The 26,891-nt window shown below is 36.6% G+C and overlaps 1 protein-coding gene and 1 long non-coding RNA gene across 2 annotated transcripts; one reads left to right on the top strand and one right to left on the bottom strand.

Annotated features, from left to right (window-relative positions):
- Positions 1–349: 349 nt before the first annotated feature.
- LOC131533504 (phospholipid phosphatase-related protein type 4) lies at positions 350–26,891 on the bottom strand. The gene is made up of 7 exons (XM_058765844.1): positions 26,539–26,891; positions 19,592–19,777; positions 11,101–11,230; positions 8,005–8,200; positions 6,414–6,471; positions 5,176–5,349; positions 350–3,784 (listed from the first exon to the last, which is right to left on the bottom strand). Exons 1-7 carry the CDS (start codon positions 26,614–26,616, stop codon positions 2,375–2,377), a joined length of 2,232 nt encoding a protein of 743 aa, XP_058621827.1. The 5' UTR covers positions 26,617–26,891; the 3' UTR covers positions 350–2,374.
- Positions 5,295–16,113, top strand: LOC131533506 (uncharacterized). The gene is made up of 4 exons (XR_009269139.1): positions 5,295–5,414; positions 7,969–8,087; positions 11,041–11,252; positions 15,283–16,113. It is a non-coding gene; the product is annotated as an uncharacterized LOC131533506 (long non-coding RNA).

Genomic DNA, 26,891 nt, shown 5'->3' with positions numbered 1-26,891 from the left:
AAACATGAGGCACTTTCCAAGAATAGCATCCCATTCCAATTTTGCCATTTAAGTCCTACTTCAGTAGTCCAGTAGTTGAAAGTATCCAACAATTATGTCATAATGTTATAATTTTGGCATTATCTAATGAATTGCAAAAAGAAAAAAGAGTATATTTTAATTTTAATTATTTTATTTTAATATTACTTTTTATTTGATTTACTTTTTAAAAGATAATAAATTATTGTATTTTTTTCTTTAATATTGTTGTTAAAAATAATTAAAATCACATTGAGTTTTAAAATTTATTCGGATATTATATTGCATTCAATAATAAATGCACAGCTCAAGTAAAATAAATAGTAAAGAGAACAACTTTTTAAAGACATTTTTTAAAGAGTTTCAATGTCTATTTTGTGCCTTATTTGTGGAAAGTGCCATTACAAATGTGCAGCCAATTCATTATTAAAGAGACTCAGCAGTTTTAAATGGCAAATGTTTATTCAAACACTGATACAGCACAGTTTTTCTTCCTCTACCCTGTTACTGGAGTAAAACAGAACCATGTAACGATAGAAACAAACTGTTTGTATGCTCAAAGGTGACATACATTAACATTATTTTTCTGTCTGGTCGCTGCAACATTAACATGTAACATCACTGTAACAGGTTCGACTGGATTCATTCCTATCCAAACTGAACCTCACGTCACTGTGTCGATGACAGTTAACACAGAGTGCTACAGAGTAATACGTTCCTCAGAAAACACAAACTGCTACCAGCATGCTTAATGCATTTCTAAAATCATTAGCGCACATTAACGGGTATCCAAACAATCTTTCGACATGTTAGAGATAACATACAGTGTATTCTGGTGTGACTTTATCTAGAAAGATTGTCAACAAGTCATTTATATTCAGTATAAATAATCACATATGCAGCTGCTACACAAATGCATAATTTACAAAAAGGAAACCAAAAATAAATGTGAAATATCAAACTACCATGCACTGGCTACAGCTGTGCTGAAAGAGTTTGTGGTTTATAAGAATACAGACTTCTATAGAAATGTTTCAAAACTGAATCTTCGCTTTAAAATACCCTTTGGCACATTAATTTACAGTTTATAAAAAGTTACACAGTAAATTATCATGGAATTAAATGTCACTGCTGTCATTTTTAACAGCTAAGATGACACTAGATTTAATGAGCCACTTCTCGCTCATTGCAAATCTCTTTGTGAACAGTAAAGCCATTTGAATTTTTTTAGTGTGCGGCTACACAAGTGTATATAAAACATTTAATATGACAGTTTGGCCTAAAAAGCTGGAGCTCACAGTGGAATAACCACAGTTAGAAAATCAACGTGGAATATCGTTTTGCTACTAATGCAGCTAACTTTAAAATAACTATGACAAAATCAGAATTTTTTGAAGGGAAACAAGTAAAATTAATTCTGTTATGCACATATACATTTGAGAAAAGAGTGGAAGATAGACATTAGATGCAATAATAATGTTTTGTTTTTTTGTTTTTTTCACAATAATAGTCTTAAATGGAAGTAATAAATCTCATTAGTATTCATTGGTATTTGTACATAAAATGTAGTTCTTTTTTTATTTTTCTCTTTTGGATTGACACTGATAGATACAATATTATGTGTCTAATAAAATATACATGAATGTGCATTTTACGTGCAAATTTCTACAGATACAGTACATACAGTATGTAAAGTATTTGTATTGCAAGTAGTAAACATGAAGTGCATGTCGTTTTATGACTATCATTTGCTACAGAGAATATTCTAAGCACTTATGGTCATAAGAAATTTCAAATGACAGAGTTTTCAGAAGAGTGCCCTGCACATTTTTTTTCTATTTTCTCCTTAACGTTTTGTTTTTACATTACGTTCTCAGAACTGGGCAGCACCGATTTTAAAAGTTATTTACAGAATACAAAAATAAGAGTTTCAGCTAGCATAGTTATCAGTATATGAATAAGTGGATGTATGCCTATATGGAAAATCTTTTAAGATATCTGAGATGTTAAATACTTAAATACAGTGGTGCAGTTCAATCTTGGCAAGGTCACAGTTCCAGCTTCACAGTGTTTCACTAAAGGTAAGACCATTTCCATATGATATACTGTCATATGTTTACAATGTTGTTATCACAAAAGTAAACAATATTCTGACCAAAACCTGGATTTTGTGCTTTTCTTGCTGCCATATAATTTTAAGTCAGTGAATTATCTCATGCATAACAGGTGATGCCATTGGAGATGTGTCAAATGTAGCATATGTGTCTACACAACACCCAACCTCTTCTGGTTTCTTCGATATTTTTTTATTTTTATTTATTTTATTTTTATTTTTTTGTGTCAAGATAATTACTGACTACTCTTTGAAAACTGGGGTGGTGGATGTTCCCTTGTAAAAAATATTCCTGGTATTGTCTGGACTGTTTCCTCTTTCAGGGATAAGGATCCTGGTTTTTCTGCGCAAGCTCGAATCACGACTCTCAACACCAGATTCAGTCATTTCCATGGGAGTGACCCGGATGGTGGAAATGGTCTGGTTGGGATGGTGGTCACCACCTGCTGTAGATAAAGTAGGGACAGTTGGCACTGCGACGACTTTAGGAGCGTTAGAGCCATTCTTCTTTCTGTCCGTAGAACTGTTCCCATCCCTCATGGATTCTGAACTCTCCGAGTCTCGATTCAAGTCATTGAGCTCAAATGACTGTCTGAAGCTGCTTTGGGACTTCCACGTCCAGGAGCCACTTCCATCCGTGGAGTGCGCATGCACCAGGGGTCGACCGTTCTCTGGATGGGCTTCCACCCGAATGATGGCTCCAGTGCTGCCTTGACCTCCAGACTCCTCAGTTAGGCTCTTGTAGCGCTGCAGAGGTGCAGTGGAGCTGGTGTGGCTGCTGCTCTCAGAACTGGGAGAGCTCCCCTGCAGGAGACCTTGCTGCTTGGACATTGCAATGACCTGCATGATGCGTGGCTGGCCATTAGAGTTAGTCCTAACCACCGGTACCTCCCCACCCTTCTCCCCAGTCCTCTCCATGCTTTTAAGCCATTTGTCACGGGTGTTACTGGTATTTGGCAAGCCACCCATGTTATCTTGTGTCTCCTCTGGGATGTGCACCAACTGCGAGGAACCAGGCCGAGACTGCATAGGTATCCGAGCACCGCCAGCAATTCCACTGGGGTTGCTTGGTAATGTTGTACTTCCAGTGGCCATTTTTAGGTATGGGGTTCCAGGTCCCTGATGTTCACCATTGATTCCCACAGCTGAGGGTTCAGATTTGCAGCGGATGTCCATGCTGTTTGGAGGGGACTGTCCTGGTCCGCCTTCCATGGCATGCAGGGAGTGTTTATGGTTTTCGTTCTTAATCTTCCACTGCATCAGCAGCTGCTTCGATCGACTTGAATCTACCGAGGAGGTGTGGATGGTGGCGTTGCGGAAATCAGACTCATCCATGGCATGCGTATGCACTCTGGGCAAGGTGTTGAAGGTCACCATGTTCTCCTTGTGTGGAGGACTGCGGGTGATGACCTCCACATCTCCACTTGGTCTTTTCAGGCTGCTAAGAGATCCAGCCTGGTGGTGTTGGGTGTTGCGATGCAGGATGCCCTCGGAGTAGGAAGATGAGAGACCGTCACTGCCACTGCAGCTCTTGGCAGTTAAGCGGTGACCTTGCTGGCAAAGGTCAGTCATAGTTCGATGAGAATCGTGAATGTGAAGCTGACTTGTCTGTTTCTCCTTGCTCGGTTGGAAGTTTCCTACAGCAAACAAACCCTGGATAGACAAGACACAGTATTTCAATTGTATTAGTTCACCCCAAGATGAAAATTCTGTCATTAATTACTCATCCTCATGTCGTTCCAAACCCGCAAGACCTTTGTTCATTTTCAGAGCACAAATGAAGATATTTTTGATTAAATCTGAGAGCTCTCTGACACTCCCATCGACAGCAACGCAACTGTAATGTTCCCAGGTCCAGAAATGTAGTAAGGAGATCAGTAAAACCGTCCATGTGACATCAGTGGCTAAACTTCAATTTTGTGAAGCTACAAGAATAATTTTTGTATGCAAAGAAAACAAAAATAATATTTAACAATTCTTTTGCCCCGAGTTACGTCTTCTGCCATTTTGGAGAGTACCCAAGAACGTAAGCAATGTAATCAGTGTTGTTTAAGCTTAGGGTAAAACATGCGTATGCGTTGTGATTCTCTCCAAAATGGTGGAAGACAGTAACTCAGGGGAGAAGAATTGTTGAATAAAGTTGTTATTTCCCTGTTGAAAAAAACCCAGCATATGCTGGTTAGATATGTTTTGAAGCATGGCTGCTGGTTTGAGCTGGTTTAAGCTGATCCTTAGCTGTTTTAAGCTGGTTCTTAGCTGGTCATGTGCTGGTCCTAAGCAACTAGCTCCTGCTCATGACCAGCACATGACCAGCTTAAACCAGCTCAAACCAGCAGCCATGCTTCAAAACATACCTAACCAGCATATGCTTTTTTTGTTAAAAGGGTTTTGTTTTCTTTGCGCACAAAAAATGATTCTTGTATAAGTATTCTCGTAGCTTTGCAAAACTGAAGTTGAGCCACTGATGTCACATGGACTGTTCTACCAATGTCCTTACTACGTTTACTACACATTGCTGTCTATGGGAGGGTCAGAGAGCTCTCAACTTCCATCAAAAATATCTTCATTTGTATTCTGAAGATGAACGAAGGTCTTACAGGTTTGGAACGACATGAGGATGAGTAATTAATGACAGAATTTTCATTTTGGGGTGAACTAACCCTTTAATAATAAGGGTTTGGGTAACACAATTTACTTGAGTGGGACTCAAGAATCAATATTCTTTTTGGTCCTGGAACAACTTTTCTGTCAACTAATCTGACTTTAGGGTTTGACTATAGAGCTTGAGTTTGGAGCATGAAAAAATGTCTGATTCCCTCTGATTTTAGGGCAGTGTTAGAGCTTGACTTACAATTGTTTGATGGGAATGTTGTTCCAGAACCAACAAAAGTCTGATCCAGGAACATGTCCAAGTTAACTAAATTATGGTGTCCATGTTTTATGTTGTAGACATGCAAGTAAACTGCATTTCCAAGACACTTTGTTTTGTGAAATTTATTTAAAATGCTATTAAATATATGATAATCTGCATATATTCATCTCACTAGGTAAACAGCGATGCCCCCTCCTAGAAGGAAGCCCAGGTAAACGTCAATGGCGTGGTTCTTGTGTTGAATAATGCGGGTTAGACCACATATGATGGCAGAGATGATGAAGGAGAACACCAGAAGAGGCTTCAGCAGTTTGGATGAGTCTGTCAGCGTGCTGTTGAAATACATCTGCACAAGAAAAAGACGATCAAGATCACACATTTTGTGATGTTTCCAAGCCAAAGCAGAATCAGGTAGGGAGCCAGAACCATAACATTTGCACTGAAAAAAATTCATAACACACTTTGATAATTATAAGAATCTTCAAACTAAATTAATTAACCACAGGGAACATGATTCAGCTGATTGAGTGTATCATTATTGCTACACCACTGAAGTGCATTTTGTGGCTTGGTAAACCCCAGAGTCGTGAGATGGTTAGTACGGTTCCCAGAGACATGAGTCATCATCTACTGACTCAAGATTATTAGACTGACTGTACATAAGATGACAATGTGTAAGGTCATTTCAACAGCTTAAACTGTGCTCTTTTATCAGTGAAATTCATAGGCGCTTTAAGCAAAAGCACATTGAGTATATCAGCTCATTATAAATAACAGATTCTTTGTTTTATATAATGAATCAACTGAGCTTCAGGAAGGAGCTATATAGACTGAAAACCACACTTTGAAATCAAATTTTTAATTTTCAAAACTTAAATAGACATACATTAAATGACCTGTCACCTACCAGTAAAGGTGTTTATACTTTAGACAATTTTAGCTCTTTATGTATAAGTGGCATAAGATTGTGTATGTAAACACACACTCTTAGGACGTCTAGAACACCCAATTTATAATTCCTAAAGCAAATCTAAATGGCTTTACCGGCATTCTGTTAGCTTATATAATGTGCACATAGTTCACGACAAGAACAAAAAAGAGAAAAATGTAAAGACTCAAATGTATTCCTGCCCTCAAATGGACCATTACATACAAACACATAAAAACACACACAAGGCTCAAAGGGGCCAACACTCCATTTCGCTACTTTGACAAGCTCCACTAAATTGCATGAAGGCATCTGGATGTTGCTGCACAAATTACAGTGGAGAGCTGTTGTCCTTTTATCCACACATCAGGGTCAGTTTTGCACAGAAGGTGACACGAGTGCAGCTCCATTTTTTATCGGTCTCTAACAACACAGTGAATTGAAAGTGCCTGAATGCTTCTGAATGACTGACTTTTACTCACCGAGACATACACGGCAGCAAAGGATGCCAGTGTTGCATGCTGTGACGGGAAGGATTTTCTGAAATAAATGAAAGCAATTGCGATCAACTCTGTCATCAAAGGAAAGAAAGAATACAGCAGACGCATTTGAAATACATCACCTCAGCACCTCTCTTCTAGATGCATATTGTCATATTGAGTTTATATGTGGTTTCTGTAGAGTGTTAGGGGTGGTTTCTAGTGTGTTTCTGTATGGTTGGTATAGGGTGGTTTTTAGTGCATTGCTATGTGGTTGCTAGGGTGCTAAAGGTGGTTTTTAGTGTATCTTTGCTGTTTCTAGGTTTGAAAGGGGTGGTTTGTAGTGCACTGCTATTCTAGATCATAGATATGACTTAAAGGAGACCATTTTTACAATATGTAATATACGTCTCAGGTGTACCCAGAATGCGTCTGTGAAGTTTCAGCTCAAAATACCCCACAGATCATTTATTATATCATTTTGAAAAAGCCTATTTTGAGTGGAAGCAGAAACATGCTGTTTTTGTGCATGTCTCTTTAAATGCAAATGAGCTGCTGCTCCCCGCACCCTTTCCAGAATAGGGTTACACTTTTAAAGCTGTATCTCAGATACTCTACCAAAAAAATCTGTTTGGTTTTGATTATCATGTATATCGCACTGAAATCATGCGTTTTTAAGCCATATCAGTTTAAACTTCTGATATAAAGTTGTCCGAGCTCGTTTTTTCACAAGCTTGCAGAGAAAGGCTTATAAAAAAAAAAAAAATTACTGGGTTGCTCTTTTTTTACATTTTCTGGGTTGGTAGATGCATTGGGGACCTGATTATAGCACTTAAACACAAAAAAGTCAGAATGTCATCATATGTCATATGTCACCTTTCTTCATGTTTTTATTTGAAAATCTAATTACAGTTCTATTTTCATGATTAAACTTAATTCATAAATAAACAAACATTCACAGTCTCCTCTTAAGCAGGAAACCATCACAGAAAGCTCTGCTACAACCACATATACTATATTATCTCTGACACACAGTAAATAAAAGAGTCTGAAGAAAAGATGCAATGTACCTCCACATTATTTACACTTTCAGAACTTGAGGCATCATATTATACTTGCTGGTCTACAACACGTCCAACTCAGTCTGATAGTGAGTTCCCGAATCATCACAACAGCGAATCTCTCCAGACAGAGCTGGCATATAAACGGGGGTAAACGATGTTTGTTTCAGTGCTCATTCATAAGCCACTTCAGTACTTCATTATTTAGTGAATCTACACTTGTGAAGACATGGTCCACAGCCTCATCTGTTCCCTTGAAAACCAACCTTGTTAAAAAGTACATCAAAAGCTATTCCTTTAATCTACAGCCTCTATTCTTAGGCTGCACTGAGGCTTGGCTCTAATCCATGCAGGCTCTTGTGCCTGTTTCGAATCCCTGAGTATCAGGAGTTCACACTTGAGTAATATTTAAAGATTTTTTTATCAACTTGTCTGTATCAGCGGGTGTTAAGATAATCTATGTTTCACATGACTGTGGCATTATTAATGCAACAAAGATCTAGGTCCCTGTTTGCCATGAATCAGAGCCGTACCTGCCAGCATTGATGACAGCGGCATCAGATCCTGAGCAGATGTCCTCCAGGATGAAGAAACTTTCATCACAGGAAGTATTGAGGTGAGTGTAGTTGGGCTTGCAGACAGTCAGGAAGTAGGGGGCGGGGTAACCTGTCGACAACTGGATGATGTCGGTAATCAAAGCCGTGGCACATAATCCAAACACATGAACGCCTGAAAGGAAAAAGACAATGAATGACTATGAAAGTTGATAAATATATTGGCTGATATTACCAACACTATCTTACGGCCAATTTCTACAAAATTATAAACGCAACACTTTTGTTTTTGCCCCCATTTTTCATGAGCTGAAGTCAAAGATCTAAAACTTTTTCTATGTACACAAAAGGCCTATTTCTCTCAAATATTGTTCACAAATCTGTCTAAATCTGTGTTATTGAGCACTTCTCCTTTGCCGAGATAATCCATCCACCTCACAGGTGTGGCATATCAAGATGCTGATTAGACAGCATGATTATTGCACAGGTGTGCCTTAGGCTGGCCACAATAAAAGGCCACTCTAAAATGTGCAGTTTTACTGTATTGGGGGGGTCCGAAAACCAGTCAGTATCTGGTGTGACCACCATTTGCCTCAAGCAGTGCAACACATCTCCTTCGCATAGAGTTGATCAGGTTGTTGATTGTGGCCTGTGGAATGTTGGTCCACTCCTCTTCAATAGCTGTGCGACGTTGCTGGATATTGACAGTAACTGGAACACGCTGTCGTATATGCCGATCCAGAGTATCCCAAACGTGCTCAATGGGTGACATGTCCAGTGAATATGCTGGCCATGCAAGAACTGGGATGTTTTCAGCTTCCAGGAATTGTGTACAGATCCTTGCAACATGGGGCCGTGCATTATCATGCTGCAACATGAGGTGATGGTCGTGGATAAATGGCACAACAATGGGCCTCAGGATCTCATCACGGTATCTCTGTGCATTCAAAATGCCATCAATAAAATGCACCTGTGTTCGTTGTCCATAACATACGCCTGCCCATACCAGGCATTATGGTTAACATACATGGGCCACTCGATCCACAACGTTGACATCAGCAAACCGCTCACCCACACGACGCCATACACGCTGTCTACCATCTGCCCTGTACAGTGAAAACTGGGATTCATCCGTGAAGAGAACACCTCTCCAAAGTGCCAGACACCATCGAATGTGAGCATTTTCCCACTCAAATCGGTTACGACGACGAACTGCAGTGAGGTTGAGACCCTGGTGAGGACGACGAGCATGCAGATGAGCTTCCCTGAGACGGTTTCTGACAGTTTGTGCAGAAATTCTTTGGTTATGCAAACCGATTGTTGCAGCAGCTGTCCGGGTGGCTGGTCTCAGACGATCTTGGAGGTGAAGATGCTGGATGTGGAGGTCCTGGGCTGGTGTGGTTACACGTGGTCTGCGGTTCTGAGGCCGGTTGGATGTACTGCCAAATTCTCTGAAACATCTGTGGCATTGTGCTGTGTGATAAAACAGCTCATGAAAAATAGGGGCAAGAACAAAAGTGTTGCGTTTATAATTTTGTTCAGTGTATTTTATGAGGTTGCTAATTCGTACGAATTTGTATGACCTCACTCGTACGTTTTTGTCCGATTTCTGTGACGGTTAAAGGAATAGTTCACCCAAAAATTAAAATTTTGTCATTAATTACTCACCCTCATGTTGTTCCTGTGAATCTTCTGAACACAAATTAAGATATTTTTGATAAATTCCGAGAGATCTCTGACCCTCCCATAGACATCAAGCATACTACAATGGTCAAGGTCCAGAAACATAGCAAGGACATCATTAAAATAGTCCATGTGACATCAGCGGTTCAAATGTAATTTTACGAAGCTTTATTCAACAATTTGTCTCCTCTGCGTCACCTTGGCGCCATTTTAGAGAGTATCCACTGAAAGTAAACAACGTATGCTGTTCTGTGTCAGCCACACCACACGCTTTGATCTGAACAAAAACAACATATCCGTGTGGTGTGGCTGACACAGAACAGCGTACGTTGTTTACGTTCAGTGGATACTCTCTAAAATGGCGCCAAGGTGACGCGGAGGAGACAAATTGTTGAACAAAGTTGTTATTTTTGTTTTCTTTACACACAAAAAGTATTCTCGTAGCTTCATAAAATTACGGTTGAACCACTGATGTCACATGCATTATTTTAACGATGCCCTTGCTACGTTTCTGGACCTTGATCGTGTTAGGATCCTTGCTGTCTGTGCAGGGTCAGAGATCTCTTGGAATTCATCAAAAATATCTTAATTTGTGTTCCGAAGATGAACGGAGGTCTTACGGGTTTGGAACGACATGTGGGTGAGTAATTAATGACAGAGGTTTAATTTTTGGGTGAACTATACCTTTAAATTTAGGGGCGGGATTAGGTGTGGTCCTTCCTACGAATTTGCCACCTCGTAAAATACGTACTATTTTTCACAAATCTTATGAATTCGTACGAGTGAGGTTGTACAAATTTGTATGAATTAGCCACCTTTTCAAAAATGTACGAATTACCGTGAGATCGGGTTGATAATAAATATCAAACTATTTTTTGTGTGAAAACTTTAAAAGGGAAAAACATACAGTCAAGCCAAAATGTATTCAGACACCTTCAATATTTCTCACATTATCACAGTTTATTCACAGTTTATTCAGAGTTAAACTGTGTCAGAAAAAATTCATCTTGATAATGTCAGACAACTTTGATAGAAAGGTATGTAATGAATTAGGTTGAATAGCTGTCAGCTGTTAAATTTAAGTACACAATTAGTTAATACCAATTTAGGTCAGCCAATTACCAAGCAATGCTTAATTTTGTTCAGTCTGTGGTGTAAAAAGGTTGCATCAGCAATTAAAGAAAAACACTTAAGCAAAACATGGTCAGGTCAAAGTGTGAATAATTTTTGGTAAATTTGGTAAAATTTTTTAATCAATTTTACTGGTAGTCATCATTCCACAGAATTCTGGTAAAAAAAAAAATCTACATTCCATGTGGGCCCTAATCACAGGTAACAGAATAAAGACTAATCAGGAGGGAACGAAAGATATCTACAAGAAATGTGACCTACCCACAAACCTGACACCTCGCCGGACGAAAGAGTTAAAGTTGCAGCCCGCGGCGTTGATATCGGCTTCAGCTCCTCCTCTGCACTGCGCTCGGGACAGACAGCAGAACAGAATCCCCTCTCCGATCATGATCTGTGGACATGCAACATACCAGGTCAGAGGTGGAAGTGGATCAAATGTTCAGGATATCTCTCCTCTCAGATTGCACTCAACGGTCTCAGACTATCTCTTCAGGAGGTTCTTTTTACTGTGACACCAAACACAGAAACTCTGAAGTGAAGCCACAGATGCCTTTAAACAGAACTGCCATAATGTGCTTGTCTACTTGTAAATGCACAGTTTTGATGAGCCATAATGCAATCAGCTCTCACTTGGGCTGAGCGAGCAGTCGTTTTGATCATCGCACACTTATGTATTAATGCCCATCTTAAGCAGGGCTGTCAGTGTGCATCAAAGACACATCCATGCTTAATCTGCTCCAGATCTGTCCCCGGTGTTTCACCTCCCTGTCTTCTGAAAATCACGCACCCACTGACTTCTGCACAAATAGCAGGGCTGTGAAGTGCTGCTTTCATGGAGATGAATCATTTCAGCTCAACTGGTCACAAGCTTGGTAAAACCTTGTTTGGGTCCTTGGTCCCTTCTTCTCCAAACTTCTGTAACCTTCACCATTTAACCACATTGAAGGAGAATGGCATAGTTAGGTCTGGGCATTTTTACATTAAAATAGATTTGGATACTTAATATATAAACTCATTATAATTAATAGCTATATAATATAGTCATTGTATATTTTTAAATAATTGTTAAATATTATAAATATTATATATAATATAGTAATATATAATACTATATATTACTATTTTAAAAATAAATAAATAATAGAAATAAAAATCTAAAATATTTATTACAAAATATCTAAATATCTAAAATATTCATTATATAATTGAATTACTATATATAATTTATTTTTATATTTTTATATGCAAATATAGTTAATAACTAGAATTCATGAATAAATAAATATTAAATATAATTATTATATTAAATAATAGAAACTAGTGCTGTCAAGCGAATAATTGCGATTAATCGCATCCAAAATAAAAGTTTGTTTACATAATATGTGTGTACACGCATACACCTATATATTTTGAAAAATTACATATATTTACATGTATATATTTATATTCATATAAGTTTTATATATATATATATATATATATATATATATATATATATCATATATAAACATAAAATATTTTTCTTAAATATATACATGTATGTTTGTCTATTTTATATACATTATAAATATGCACAGTACACACACATATTATGTAAACAAAAGTTTATTTTGGATGCGATTAATCGCAATTAATCTTTGACAGCACTAATAGAAACACATATTAAATAAATATAAATGAATCACTATATTACGTATATTAATATATACATAATATAATTAAATTTATATATTATATAATTATATAATGTATATATTTAATATAATTGTATGTATAATTTTATATATATATATATATATATATATATATATATATATATATATACACACACACACACACACACACACTTTATATATTACTATATTAAATAATTGATATAATAACTGTATTAAATAATTAAATAATTCACAATAAATACATATTAAATATAATTATTATATTAAATAATGGAAACAAATATTTAATATAAATCAATAAATGTATTACTATGTATTATTATAATTATATAGTTATTATTATAATTATTATGTATAATTCTTACACACACACACATTACTATATTAAATAATTAAAATTAATATAATTGCAATATTAATTAAATATTTAATATAAATAAATAATTGAACTTCTTTTGAATTAATTAATAGAATTACTTGAATTACTATCTATCTATCTATCTATCTATCTATCTATCTATATATATATATATATATATATATATATATATATATATATATGCACACACACACAGTTGTATAAATTGTATAATATATATATATATACACATGCATATACAGTCATGGCCAAAAATATTGGCACACTTGGTAAATATGATCAAAGAAGGCTGTGAAAATTAATCTGCATTGTTAATCCTTTTGATCTTTTATTTTTTAAGTCACAAAAATCGAACCTTTCATTGGATAATAAGAATTTAAAATGGGGGAAATATCATTATGAAATAAATGCTTTTCTCTAATACACATTGGCCACAATTAACGGCGCCCTTTTATTCAATACTTTTTGAAACCTCCATCTTTTCACCCCACTTGGTTTTGTGCTCAGTGACCCATTTTTGTGTTGTTTTTGAGGTTTGTGTTTGGAATATTATACGGTTGGAAGATCCAAACATGGCCCATTATAAGATTTCTAACAGAGTCAGTCACTTATTGATTTTTTTATCTGTTGGTATTTGATAGAATCCATGATGCCATGCGTCTAAACAAGATGTCCAGGACCTCCAGCAGAAATATAGGCCCACAACATCAAAAATACAGCAGTATATTTCATTGTACACATGGGGTACTTTTTATCCCTGTGTTCACCAAACCCATCTTGAGTGTTTGCTGCTAAAAAGCTCATTTTTCATCTGACCATAGAAGCCAGTGCCATTTGAAGTTCCAGTCGTGTCTGATAACTGAATATGCTGGAGTTTGTTTTTGGATGAGCTAGGAAATTTTCTTGAAACCCTCCCAAACAACATGTGGTGATGTAGGTGCTGTTTGACAATTTTTTTTAAAGGTTTTCTGACCCCGAGACAATTCTTCAGCTGTGTTTCTTGGAGAGTCTTCACATCACATGGGTTAATCTATGGCAAAGTACATTTTGCAGTCCCTAACCTTTATAGAAGTGTTACATTTGCAAAACACTGTAGGTTTCAACTTATATACATTATAACATTAATCTTGTATTTGAGCAGTTATACCTACTTGAGCCTCAACGTGGCAATATTTTTGTCTAACTTGTACTCTAATAATGTGGTCTAATTTGAAATGTTAGAATAAGACATCCTGTAAATTCCAACACTGTCGAATAACCCACATACCGTTAGCTATACTGCAATATGTAGAAATGTGTCTGCATTATGCACAGAAATGAAAGAGTGAACAAAAAGTTTGATGTAAAATTTTATTAAATCAACAAACAATAGTCCATCTTGAATAATCTGACGTAATTCCGGTAAAATTCCTACTTCTCTTCTACTTCCTGCGGATTTAAAGGACGATTTTGTTTGTGCGCCCCCTGTCGTTTCAAAGAATATCTCAACGGCGAACGCATCAAGTATAAACGCCTCGTCCGTTTGGGGAGGTGCGCGCGCAGTCAGCGGAGGCTCGCGAAGCGGAGCCAGGCGCGAGTATAAACGAGGCTTTAGCCACTCAAACTCTCCTTCTCACCGTGCATTAGTACGATACAGACACACGTCCTCTTCCATGCAGTTTCGTAACATTTTATGTTAACTGGAAATTCTTAATTATTGCCCTGATGGTGGAAATGGGAATTTTCCACTTCACTAATTTGTGAAGCTCAATTATCTTTTGCTGCACATCAGAAATATATTCTTTGGTTTTTCTCATTGTGATGGATGATTAAGGGAATTTGGGCTTTGTTTTCCCTCCTATTTATATTTCTGTGAAACAGGAAGCCATGGCAGGATAATTTCATGATCATAATCACCAAGGAGTGCTCAAAATTGTGAATATGAATGGTAATATACTTCAGAGATATTTTACTCATAATAATTTCTATGGGTGCCAATAATTGTGTCCAATGTGTATTGGCGAAAAACATTTATTTCATAATGATATTTCCCCCCATTTTAAATTCTTATTATCCAATGAAAGGTTAGATTTTTGTGCATTTTTTAAATAAAAGATCAAAAGGATTAACGATGCAGATTAATTTTCACAGCCTTCTTTATTCATATTTACCAAGGGTGCCGATATTTTTGGCCATGACTGTATATATAATATTTTAATTAAATAATTACATATAATAACACAGTATATTATATATAACTTCTATGTATTTGTATGCTTATTCGTTCATTTATTATTTTTCACTTGAACACATCATAATGTAATTGACATGTGTGCTCAATGTGCCGCAAGAGAAATGTCTGGTTACATGAAACTAACTTTGCACTGACTGCTTTTTTTTTTTCTTTAGCTCCATATAGACCATACAGACTCGACAGCCGGCAATCTTCTCTTCTATATCGCATAGGTCGCCAGGTGAGGAGTTTAAATCCCAGTGGGATCATGGGATTGATATCAGCTGTGCTCTACGCTCCGGCCTGGTGGGGAAGGTGCTACGATCTAAACATTGGCAAGACCATGTGCCACACCGTGACCTGAATCAGATCCCAGGAAGCCCGCAGATTCCACCATCCCATCCCATCTGACCAGCTCAGCCTCTCAGACACTCATATTGTGTCATGACACCTGGAGGAACTACAGGACGTCTCAATGCCTGCAGTGACTTCCTGCCTGATGCTAAATCTGGCCTATGTAGGTAAACAGATTGTAGCCCAAAATTGGGCTAAAGAAAGGACGGAGTGGGTCATTATTAATGACTGTCTTTACCTGACAGCCTAAATACGTTTTCAGACACACATTACTGTGCATTTTTATGCAGCTGAACATGTTGGGATAAGATGCAAATGTGGTCAGAGCTCTCAATGTCTGCAACTCAAATTGAATTATTTAATTACCTAAAATTGCTAGCATTGTGGTCACATGCTGCAGATAACAGTACATTGGGTGTCTTTGTAATGCTAGTCGTTTTAGTCATTCAGTCAGTGCTTTCTGTTTCTCTTTCCTGTAGGAATAAAAAAATCTAATTTTTTGCAACAATTTTTGTTCTCTTCACACATCTCCCCTGTACTTTCAGAAGAGAACAACATCACAAACAGTTCAGATTTGCAAAGTCTGCAAAAGAATGTCAGAGATTTCAATATGAACTCAAACATTTTTTTTCTTGAAATTCTCCCAAGGCCAGATCATCTATCCAGTTTAAATTTTATTGCTCTATACTCAGTGTTTCTGCAAGCTTTATGAAAGTAAAATTAAAGTTGAAATTTAAGACGTTTTTATGACCAATTAAATAAAATGTAAAGAAAATTATTAAAGAAAATTTAAGGGTGTTCTCTAAGGATGTTTCTTTTTAATTTTACAAACTAGAATATAGAAATAATGTTTAAATGATGTTTCTTCTCATGTTTGACATTTCATGTTTTCCAGGGAAATGTTTCCCAAAAAAAAAGTCTTAAATCAAGATTGTAAAAATGACAAATGATAAGAAGACTTGATTTCTGAGAAATTTCTCAAAAAGAGTTTATGATTTTTTTTTTAAGTTAAAATTTAAACAGCTATTTGTTTGTTTTTTAGGCATAAACTCACTTAATTTTGCTCAAACCCCACCACCACCACAAAGAAAAAATAAAACAAGACACCATATCTTCCTTTTGCATCTCCAGCAAATACATTTTGATTTAAAGATGTTTAGATATTTGTACCGGAAAACAAGGCAAAACATTTTTTTTGCAGTGCATGCAACATTGAATGCAATGATTTTATGAATTTAGGATTTTTCACTCCAATCCAAGAACTTTAAGGTCTTAATTTGTGGAAGGGCAAATTTTTAAGATGCAGAACACTTCCAAAAAAATTCTAAAAGTAAGTTACTTTAATGAAACATAATACCTCCTATGTGATTAAAGAGCAATAAAAACCAATACATTTTCATTCTGGGTGTATTTAGATGCTATTTTACTAGAGATTTTATTTATTGCTTTGATTTGCTTTTGATTCGTTAATATGATATATCCAATTTAATATAAATGTTTCTTTGCCTAAAGATAAAATTTGAGTGCTCATCTAATGAAAAATAAAAAATAATAAAAGTAAACGCAATAACCTGATAAATGTTTATGACCTTGATATAAAAATGCCTGTGGAGTGTTTAGAAAATTTGCCAAGTGTAAAGATGATCTCAGTCTGTTTATTTCTTCTTCAGAACAGAGTAACTATCATCTACAAATAAGTTCAGAGGATCAGAAAGACGAGAACCACAACCAACTCATTTCCGCAAGTGCCCATTAGCATTTGCGAAACCATTTAACCATCCTGGCATTTCTGAGACAACAGCATAATCTGCCCTAAGAACTGAATTTGAGTGTGAAATAATCTGACTTTCCATACGAGTGAACAACCAAACTATCACAAATCCACGGTAAAGCCTAATGTGAAACTGCACTCATCTGCTCCAGGACTGGCAGTTAACCGGAGGACCTTGCTATGTAGAAGACGAGAACACAAATTCACTGTGTCATTAGGGCATCCTCAGAGGACCAGCAGCTGTTCTGGTAGCATTGTGATGCACCAAAGGTGTCATAAAGTTGAGAAGAGAAAGATGCTATCTGACAACTCACTGCTCATGGAGTAGTGTGAACAAAAACTCTTTGGGTATTTGAGCTATTCGTGCGTGAACTTTCTTTTCTGTAGTGTTTCAGATGAGGCCAGTTGGTATGTGTCAGCTGTGATAATAGACCACAGGCTAACTGTATAAATTTCTTCAAGTAGGACATGCTCCTGAATCACGTCCTAGTCGGTCCTGGAACATTCCTGTCACTGACTTATTAGTTGTTTTTTTTTACACATTTAGCGGTGTAAAATACATATTTATGCACATAACAGTATATTCTGATTTTAGCATTGTTGTCTGTCTGTGAAACGATTAGAAAGTCTAAATAGCATTTTCTGCTAATTTGTTTTGTTTTATGTACAATCATTCTTAGAGACTGTCTTGTTAGAAATTATTTGGATTAATGTATACACACTATTGTTCCAAAGTTTGGGTTCAATTTTTAACTTTATATTTATTTTTTTAAGTCTCTCATGCTCACCAAGGCTGCATTTATTTGATCAAAAATACAGTAAAAACTGTAAAAATAAATAAATAAATAAATAATAATTTAAAATAACCATTTTCTATTTCAATATATTTTTTACTTTTTTTTGTTTAGTAATGGCAAAGCAAAATTTTCAGCATCATTACTCCATTTTTCACTGTCACATGATCCTTCAGAAATCAGTCTAATATGTTGATTTGGTTCTCAAGAAATATTTATTTATTATTATTATTATTATATTATTATTAATTTATCATTATATCCAAATTGGTGTTTGAATGCAGCTTCAAAGGGCTCTACACGATCCCAGCCGAGGAGTAAGGGTCTTTTCTAGCGAAACAATCGGTAATTTTCTAAGAAAAATACAAATTTATATACTTTTTAACCACAAATGCCTGTTTTGCACTAGCTCAACCTCACACATATATAATCACGCAAGCATGACGTAGGCGGAAGTACCCAGTGTTTACAAAGCGAATGTGCAAAGAAATTCAAACGCTTTTTTACAATAAAAGGTAAAACAACGATGTTGTACGATTTTGAAGTTGGCAAAAATTGGCAAAAATTAGATGGAGTTTTTTAGCCCTACCCTACCTTTCTTAACTGAAGTTCACAGACGAAGAACTAACCACACCTGACTTTTCCAACGTAATCACGCAATGCGTGAAGATGCGCATGTGCATCACAAAGCTAGTGCAAGACGAGCATTTGTGGTGTATATAAATGTTTATTTTGTTTAAAGAAAATGACCAATCATTTTGCTAGATTGTGTAGAGATCTTTGAAGCTGCATTGAAACAGCAATTTGGACCTTCAACCCATTGGCCACCATTGAAGTCCACTATATGGAGAAAGATCCTGGAATGTTTTCCTCAAAAAACTTAATTTCTTTGCGTCTGAAGAAAGAAAGACATGGACATATTGGATGACATGGGGATGAGTAAATGATCAGGAAATTTCATTCTGGAAGTGAACTGCTCCTAAACAACTCCAACATTTTGAATGGTAATATATTTAGTATATATTAGGTAGTATATATAAAATTATGCATGTAATCTTATAAATGTTATGTATAAAAAATTATATAATTTAATATATAAGATAAATAATAATACAATATATATAAATACACATATATATATACATATACACACACACATATACACACACACACACACATATATATACATATACACATGATAACGATACAGAAACGATAACTAAAATTTGGGCCATTGAATATAACCTTCTTGAACGCTTTATATTATTCTGACATTGTTATATTATTTTCTGTCCATGTGAATGTTTCTTGGCTAGAATTAAGATGCAGAGTGGACCAGACTCTATGCCGACAGCCAAAACTGCACTGCAAGACTTGTATTATTGCAATAATTGTTTGATAGAAATGTTACTCCAGGTACTCATCCAGCTTGGGTGAATCACAGTAATGCAGGCAACATCAGCACGAGGCCAACGGTTTGTGTCTTATCCAATATACAGTATCCAAAAGCAAAAGTACATCTTGCACCATGTGTATGTGTGTGTAGCGGTATAGGGTTAGACTGACCGTAATAGCAGGAGCTGCGAAAGCGAGGCTGAGGAGCATGAGGAAGGGAATGACCTCATGCGTGGGTTCGATATAAGGCAGACTCAGACTGCGGTCGTGACAGCTGAAACCCCAGCGGACCGGTTTGAAAACGTCTGTCCACTCCAGAAAATACACGCTGACCATAGATGAGACCAGGAGAGGAAGCTATTAGAGAGGAGAAAACATCACATAACTCTTGAACAAACATTTTCAAAGAATTACACTGTCCACATAACGGGTCCCTATGGAAATGTACATACAGTCAGCCAGCCATTATCAAAATATACACCCAGACAGGGCAGTACTTTGAAGATAAATAAAATCCTAGGTATATGAAAGCCATATAATGAGCTTGTGAGGTGATATCAGAAGGCCTGTGAGCTAGTAGTACAAATTTAGTAGTAATGGATTCACAGAATTGCAGAAAAGCTATAGATGGACCCACACTAACATTAAAGAGAATATATTCTTATATTATGATACAGTATATACACCATGTAAATACCATGATACATGAATACCATAAACATATATTTGTGCATGTGTGTGTTTAATTGTCTGGCAACCATTTTTATCCAGGCATTATTATAATTATCATAAAATGTTTATACTCAATGCTATTACAATTATAATTGTTTTGTGAAATTTACTACTGAGTGAAATTTTTTCTTCAAGCAGACCCTACTCCGTTTTTTTTTTTTCAGTGTAAGTTTATATGTTTACAAAATCATCTAGTATTCTTTATGACAGATAGTTTTGTCGTGTTTATCACTGTAAGCCAGTAATTAAGAGCTCTCGGCTGGAGTTTTTACAGTAGAGTGATTGGGTCAGTTTGCGGGCATTTGATATGCAGATGAATACAGCAAGCAGCTGCCGTTCTGTGCTGATTCTGCACTGATACCACTGACCCATATTTTCTTCCAAAGTGCTGACACTTGGGACAAACCGTAAGAGATCTACAAAGCAGCAGACCATCAACATAAGCATCAAAGAGAATCACAACCCAACAAAAGCCTGCTTGCTTTGACAGTAGATTTAAAGTTTTACATCAGATGATTGTTATAATTCTGTTTGCAAGATTCTAACTGAACATCTTCCTTTGCCTTTATAAAGAAGTGGTAGTATTGATGGTATCAGATGGTAATACACTAAACAAAAAGTGATGTAGAAACAATTTTCACTCAGAAATTGCTTGTAAACTTCACAAATAATTCCAAAGAATCAGCAAGTAACACATTTAATTAAATGTGAAATTTTGAAGTAGCACAATTAAAATACTATTTTGTAGTACACCCTACTTTTATGATTATTTATTAACTTTTTACAGTGTATATGTGGAATATTGAAGGTCATTTGATTGTCTAGTTTTATTTTAAAACAAGAAGTGGATCTGATCAAGTCCAATTTCTTCTGACTGAATATCCATTTCCAATCATAAATACATCATGTTACTGAATTAAAATAGGTTGTGAATGCAATTTCATGTTGATTTCGCGATAATCCCAAATGAAAAGAAGAGGTGAGACTGAGGTCTTAATAATTGATGTTTATAAATGGGGAGGATAGCATTTCTTAGTGGCTATTTTCAGATCTATGTGGGATAGGCACCGTCCCAGCAGGTGCAGATGGTGTCCGGATGGTAAAGCACCCGTTACAATAAAAGCACTGCTCCACATGAGGAGACGTGGAGGTTTCTGTGACCTGATGAAACTTAAGCGATATCTTAAAAAGCACAAAATCCAGACGTTTCTGCTGAGCACATGCATCGTATCTCTTTAAAACCTTCAAATATGGTAATCCTGATCTTCTAGACCTTCGTTTTTGGTATTTGACAAACAATTTTGCAAAGCTCACTGAAAAACAGCAAATGGAGGAATGAATAAATGAATGAAAATGTCCAATTCAGCACAGCCCTGCATAATGTATGAATGCATGCTTAGATCTTCCTCCTAAGTACTAGATCACGTGTGTCGGTGTATGCATGTGCGTATGAAAGCTGCACTGCCTCAATTCTTTATGTCACACTGACCTACATATATTCCACTAACCCCATCATGATGCACCTCCTGGGGCGAACATCTAAGAAGGAGAGCTGACAGAAGCACAGCATCCCAGTGCTGACATCTCTCTCTGCCAGTTCGTCCATATCAAACTGATGATATTTTACAAGGAAAGTGTGAGATGCTGTCCATGGAAGTAAACAATGCTCAAAAAAAAGCTTGGATGCAATGTAAAACCAATAAATATAAATTAGTGCTGTCAAATGATTAAGTTTAAATAAAAAATAAAAGTTTTTGTTTACATAATATATGTGCGTGTACTGTGTATAGTATTATTATGTATATATAAATACACACACATACAGTATGTATTTAGAAGTATATATTTATATTCATATAATTTATATTATATATAAACATATTTAATATATAAACGTAACATTTTTCTTAAATATATAAATGCGTGTATTTATATACACATAACACACATAATTTGGATGTGATTAATTGCGAATAATCATTTGACAGCACTAAAAAAATCAGCTGGTGAGAGTCTTTTTTGTTTTGCACACTGTGCTTATTGAATGCAATGAAAAGTATATACTAAATTTGATGTTTCATTTGCAACTTTAAAAGAGTCATAAACTGTCAAAAGTTCAGATAAATTATAACCAGCTATGATGAAAAAAAAAAATTACAAAATCACACACACACACACACATATGTATATATACAGGTGCTGGTCATATAATTAGAATATCATCAAAAAGTTGATTTATTTCACTAATTCCATTAAAAAAGTGAAACTTGTATATTATATTCATTCATTACACACAGACTGATATATTTCAAATGTTTATTTCTTTTAATTTTGACGATTAGAGCTTACAGCTCATGAAAGTCAAAAATCAGTATCTCAAAATATTAGAATATTACTTAAGACCAATACAAAGAAAGGAGTTTTAGAAATCTTGGCCAACTGAAAAGTATGAAAATGAAAAGTATGAGCATGTACAGCACTCAATACTTAGTTGGGGCTCCTTTTGCCTGAATTACTGCAGCAATGCGGCGTGGCATGGAGTCGATCAGTCTGTGGCACTGCTCAGGTGTTATGAGAGCCCAGGCTGCTCTGATAGTGGCCTTCAGCTCATCTGCATTGTTGGGTCTGGTGTCTCTCTTCTTCCTCTTGACAATACCCCATAGATTCTCTATGGGGTTCAGGTCAGGCGAGTTTGCTGGCCAATCAAGCACAGTAACACTATGGTCATTGAACCAGCTTTTGGTACCTTTGGCAGTGTAGGCAGGTTCCAAGTCCTGCTGGAAAATGAAATCAGCATCTCCATAAAGCTTGTCAACAGAAGGAAGCATGAAGTGCTCTAAAATTTCCTGGTAGATGGCTGCTTGACTGTGGACATCAGAAAACACAGTGGACCAACACCAGCAGATGACATGGCAGCCCAAATCATCACAGACTGTGGAAACTTCACACTGGACTTCAAGCAACATGGATTCTGTGCCTCTCCACCCTTCCTTCAGACTCTGGAACCTTGATTTCCAAATGAAATGTAAAATTTACTTTCATCTGAAAAGAGGACTTTGGACCACTGAGCAACAGTCCAGTTCTTTTTCTCCACAGCCCAGGTAAGATGCTTCTGACGTTGTCTCTGGTTCAGAAGTGGCTTGGTAGCCCTTTTCCTGAAGACGTCTGAGCGTGGTGACTCTTGATGCACTGACTCCAGCTTCAGTTCTCTCCTTGTGAAGCTCTCCCAAGTGTTTGAATCGCTTTGCTTGACTGTATTCTCAAAATTGCGGTCATCCCTGTTGCTTGTGCACCTTTTCCTACCCAAATTCTTCCTTCCAGTCAACTTTGCATTTAATATGCTTTGATACAGCACTCTGTAAACAGCCACACCTTTCAGTAATGACCTCCTGTGACTTACCCTCTTTGTGGAGGGTGTCAATGTTCGTCTTCTGGATCATTGCCAAGTCAGCAGTCTTCCCCATTATTGTGGTTTCAAAGAACAAGAGATACCCAGAATTTATACTGTAGGGATGGTCATTTATTCAAACTCAAATATTGAAAAACATTTGAAATATATCAGTCTGTGTGTAATGAATGAATATAATATCCAAGTTTCACTTTTTGAATGGAATTAGTGAAATAAATCAACTTTTTGATGATATTCTAATTATATGACCAGCACCTGTATATATAATGTGTGAATATATATATATATATATATATATATATATATATATACACACAATATCTCACAAAAGTGAGTCCACCCCACCCCTCACATTTCGGCAACCATTTTAGTATATCTTCTCAAGGGACAATTCTATAGAAATGAAACTTGGATATATTTTAGAGTAGTCAATGTGCAACTTGTATAGCAGTAAAAATGTACTGTCCTCTGAAAAAAAGGGGGTACACCCTACGTGATAACAGCTATACGTCGTTTAACCATGCAAAGCCACATGTCCCATTCATCATGTTCATGTTTTTGTCTGCTTGACAGGACCATACAAATTTGTGTATCTTATATTACAGCAGTTCAAATTTGGTAATTTGAGTACGATTCTCTCATACTGACTGGATGTTCAACATGGCACCTCATGACAAAGAACTCTCTGAGGATTTTTGAATTAGAATTGTTGCTCTCCACAAAGATGGCCGAGGCTATAAGATGTTCGGTAACACCCTGAAACTGAGTTACAGTACAGTGGCCAGTGGCATACAGAGGTTTTCCGAGACTGGTTCCACTCGGAACAGGCCTCACAAGCGTTGATCAAAGATGTTAGATCCTTGTGCTGTGCTTCAGGTGCAGAAGCTGGCTTCGAAAAAAAGATGCATGAGTGCTGCCAGCATTGCTTTAGAGGTTGCAGAAGCGGAAGGTCAACTTGTCAGTGCTCAGACCATACGCCGCACACTGCAACAAGTCGGCTTGCATGGCCGTCATCCCAGAAGGAAGCCTCTTCTGAAGCTGGCTTACAAAAAGCCTGCAAACAGTTTGCTGAACACAACCTGTCCAAGAGCATTAATTACTGGAACCATGTCCTGTGGTCTGATGAGACTAAGATAGATGAGGCTGATCTGATGAGGCTCAGATGGTGTCCAGCATGTGTGGTGATGCTCTGGTGAGGAGTACCAAGAAAATCGTGTCTTGCCTACAGTCAAGCATGGTGGTGGTAGCATCATGGTCTGGGGTTGCATGAGTGCTGCTGGGGAGCTGAGGTTCATTGAGGGAAACATGGATTCCAACATGTACTGTGACATTCTGAAGCAGAATATGATGCCCTCCATTCATAAACTGGGCCGAACGGCAGTTTTTCAACATGGTAACGACCCCAAACACACCGCCAAGATGACAACTGCCTTGCTGATGAAGCTGAAGGTGAAGGTGATGGAGTGGCCAAGTATGTCTCCAGACCTGAACCCCGTGAAGCACATGTGGGGCATTCACCATGTGTCTAACATCCAACAGCTCCGTGATGTCATTATAGAGGAGTGGAAGAGGATGCCAGCAACAACCTGCGCAGCTCTGGTGAACTCCAAGCCCAGGAGGATTAAGGCAGTGCTAGATAACAATGATGCCCCTACAAAATATTGACACTTTGGACACAGTTTTGACATGTTCACTTAGGGTGTACTCATTTTTGTTGCCAGTTATTTAGACAATAATGGCTATATGCTGAGTTATATTTAGAGGACAGTAAATTTGCACTGCTATACAAGCTGCACATTGACTACTCTAAAATATATCCAAGTTTCATTTGCGTAGTATTGTCCCTTGAGAAGATATACTAAAATTGTTGCTGAAATGTGAGGGGTGTACTCACTTTTGTGAGATACTGTATATGTGTGTGTGTATATATATATATATATATATACACAGGTGCATCTCAAAAAAATTTTTTTTTACATTTCAAAAAGTTAAACTTTCATATATAGATTCATTACAAGTAAAGTAAAACATTTCAAAAGTTTTTTTTTTAGTTTTTTTTTTTTTTTTAGTTTTTTTACATTTTGATGATTAGAGCTTTGCTTGACAGTATTCTCAAGTTTGTGGTCATCCCTGTTGCTTGTGCACCTTTTCCTACCCAATTTCTTCCTTCCAGTCAACTTTACATTTAATTTGCTTTGATTCAGCACTCTGTGAACGGGGTGTTCAGTAACTGTGACTTACCCTCTTTGTGGAGGGTGTCAATGATTGTCTTCTGGACCATTGCCAGTCTTCCCCATTATTCTGGTTTCAAAGAACAAGAGATTCCCGGAATTTATAGGCTACTGCAGGGATGGTCATTTAATGAAACTCAAATGTAAATATTCTAACATTTTGAGATACTGGATTTTTGACTTTCATGAGTTGTAAGCTCTAATTAAAAAAAAAAACTTTTGAAATGTTTTACTTTACATGTAATGAATCGAGAATATATGAAAGTTTCACTTTTTGCACATAATACATAAATATATAAGCACACACACATAAATATGGCAAAAATATTATTTTGTGGCAAATAAAGCTTTTTAACTCAACTGTTTATCCTAGATAGCAATGAGATTCAATGGGAGACTTTTTCTTAATATGAACTAACATTCTCTTAGCAGTCGTCTTTTTTTCTATTTAATTTCTCCCAAGGAATTTAGCAGAACATCTGAGATCAAGATACTTCAATCAAGGAGAACTCCATCAAGTCTCATGAGCTTTGAAAGAGCATCTTATGAGCAATACAATCCCTCAGGTTCACTTTATCACCATTGATAAATAGTCAAATATTTAAATGTTCCATTTATTGATTCAGCTATGACCGTAACATTTAAATACATACCCTGAGCATTAAATGGAATTGTCATCTGATTCTGATCTCGCAAGTTGTCACCTGTCAAATCAAACGTACAAATGTAAACAGACGGTCTCTTACCTCCACGAAATAAAAGCATGGCAGCAGTGTCACGCTCTCTTTTGTCATCTTCTCTTTCAGTCTTTCTCTCGCAGACATCGTGTTTCTCTCCTTTAATAAACGCCAATAACCTGTTGTGTCCTAAGCGTCCACCTTCATCCAGCAAAACAAGCCGTCTAGATCAGCTGCTGCTTGCTCCATTGAGATGCATGATGCACACAGAATCAAACGACAGACATAATCTACACCTTTCACCATTTACACGCACTGTTTATATTGCAGTGGAATATGATTGCAATTGAATATACAGACAGAGAGGAAAATATTGCCGGCAAGATGACATCAGATTTTTCGGATGAGGGTCTTGCGTCCTG

Source organism: Onychostoma macrolepis, chromosome 24 (assembly GCF_012432095.1).
Source record: "Onychostoma macrolepis isolate SWU-2019 chromosome 24, ASM1243209v1, whole genome shotgun sequence".
Lineage (NCBI taxonomy): Eukaryota > Metazoa > Chordata > Actinopteri > Cypriniformes > Cyprinidae > Onychostoma > Onychostoma macrolepis.
Note: the sequence above shows the minus strand (reverse complement) of the source record. Positions and strands in the feature narration are given on the sequence as shown.

Excerpts from the sequence above, each read along its gene's own strand:
- LOC131533504 (XM_058765844.1), bottom strand. The coding sequence starts at position 26,616 with ATGTCTGCGAGAGAAAGACTGAAAGAGAAGATGACAAAAGAGAGCGTG. Across the intron at positions 11,231-19,591 it reads TCGCAGCTCCTGCTATTACG|ATCATGATCGGAGAGGGGAT; the intron begins GTCAGTCTAACC and ends GCATGTCCACAG. Across the intron at positions 6,472-8,004 it reads GCTGTCATCAATGCTGGCAG|AAAATCCTTCCCGTCACAGC; the intron begins GTACGGCTCTGA and ends CATTTATTTCAG.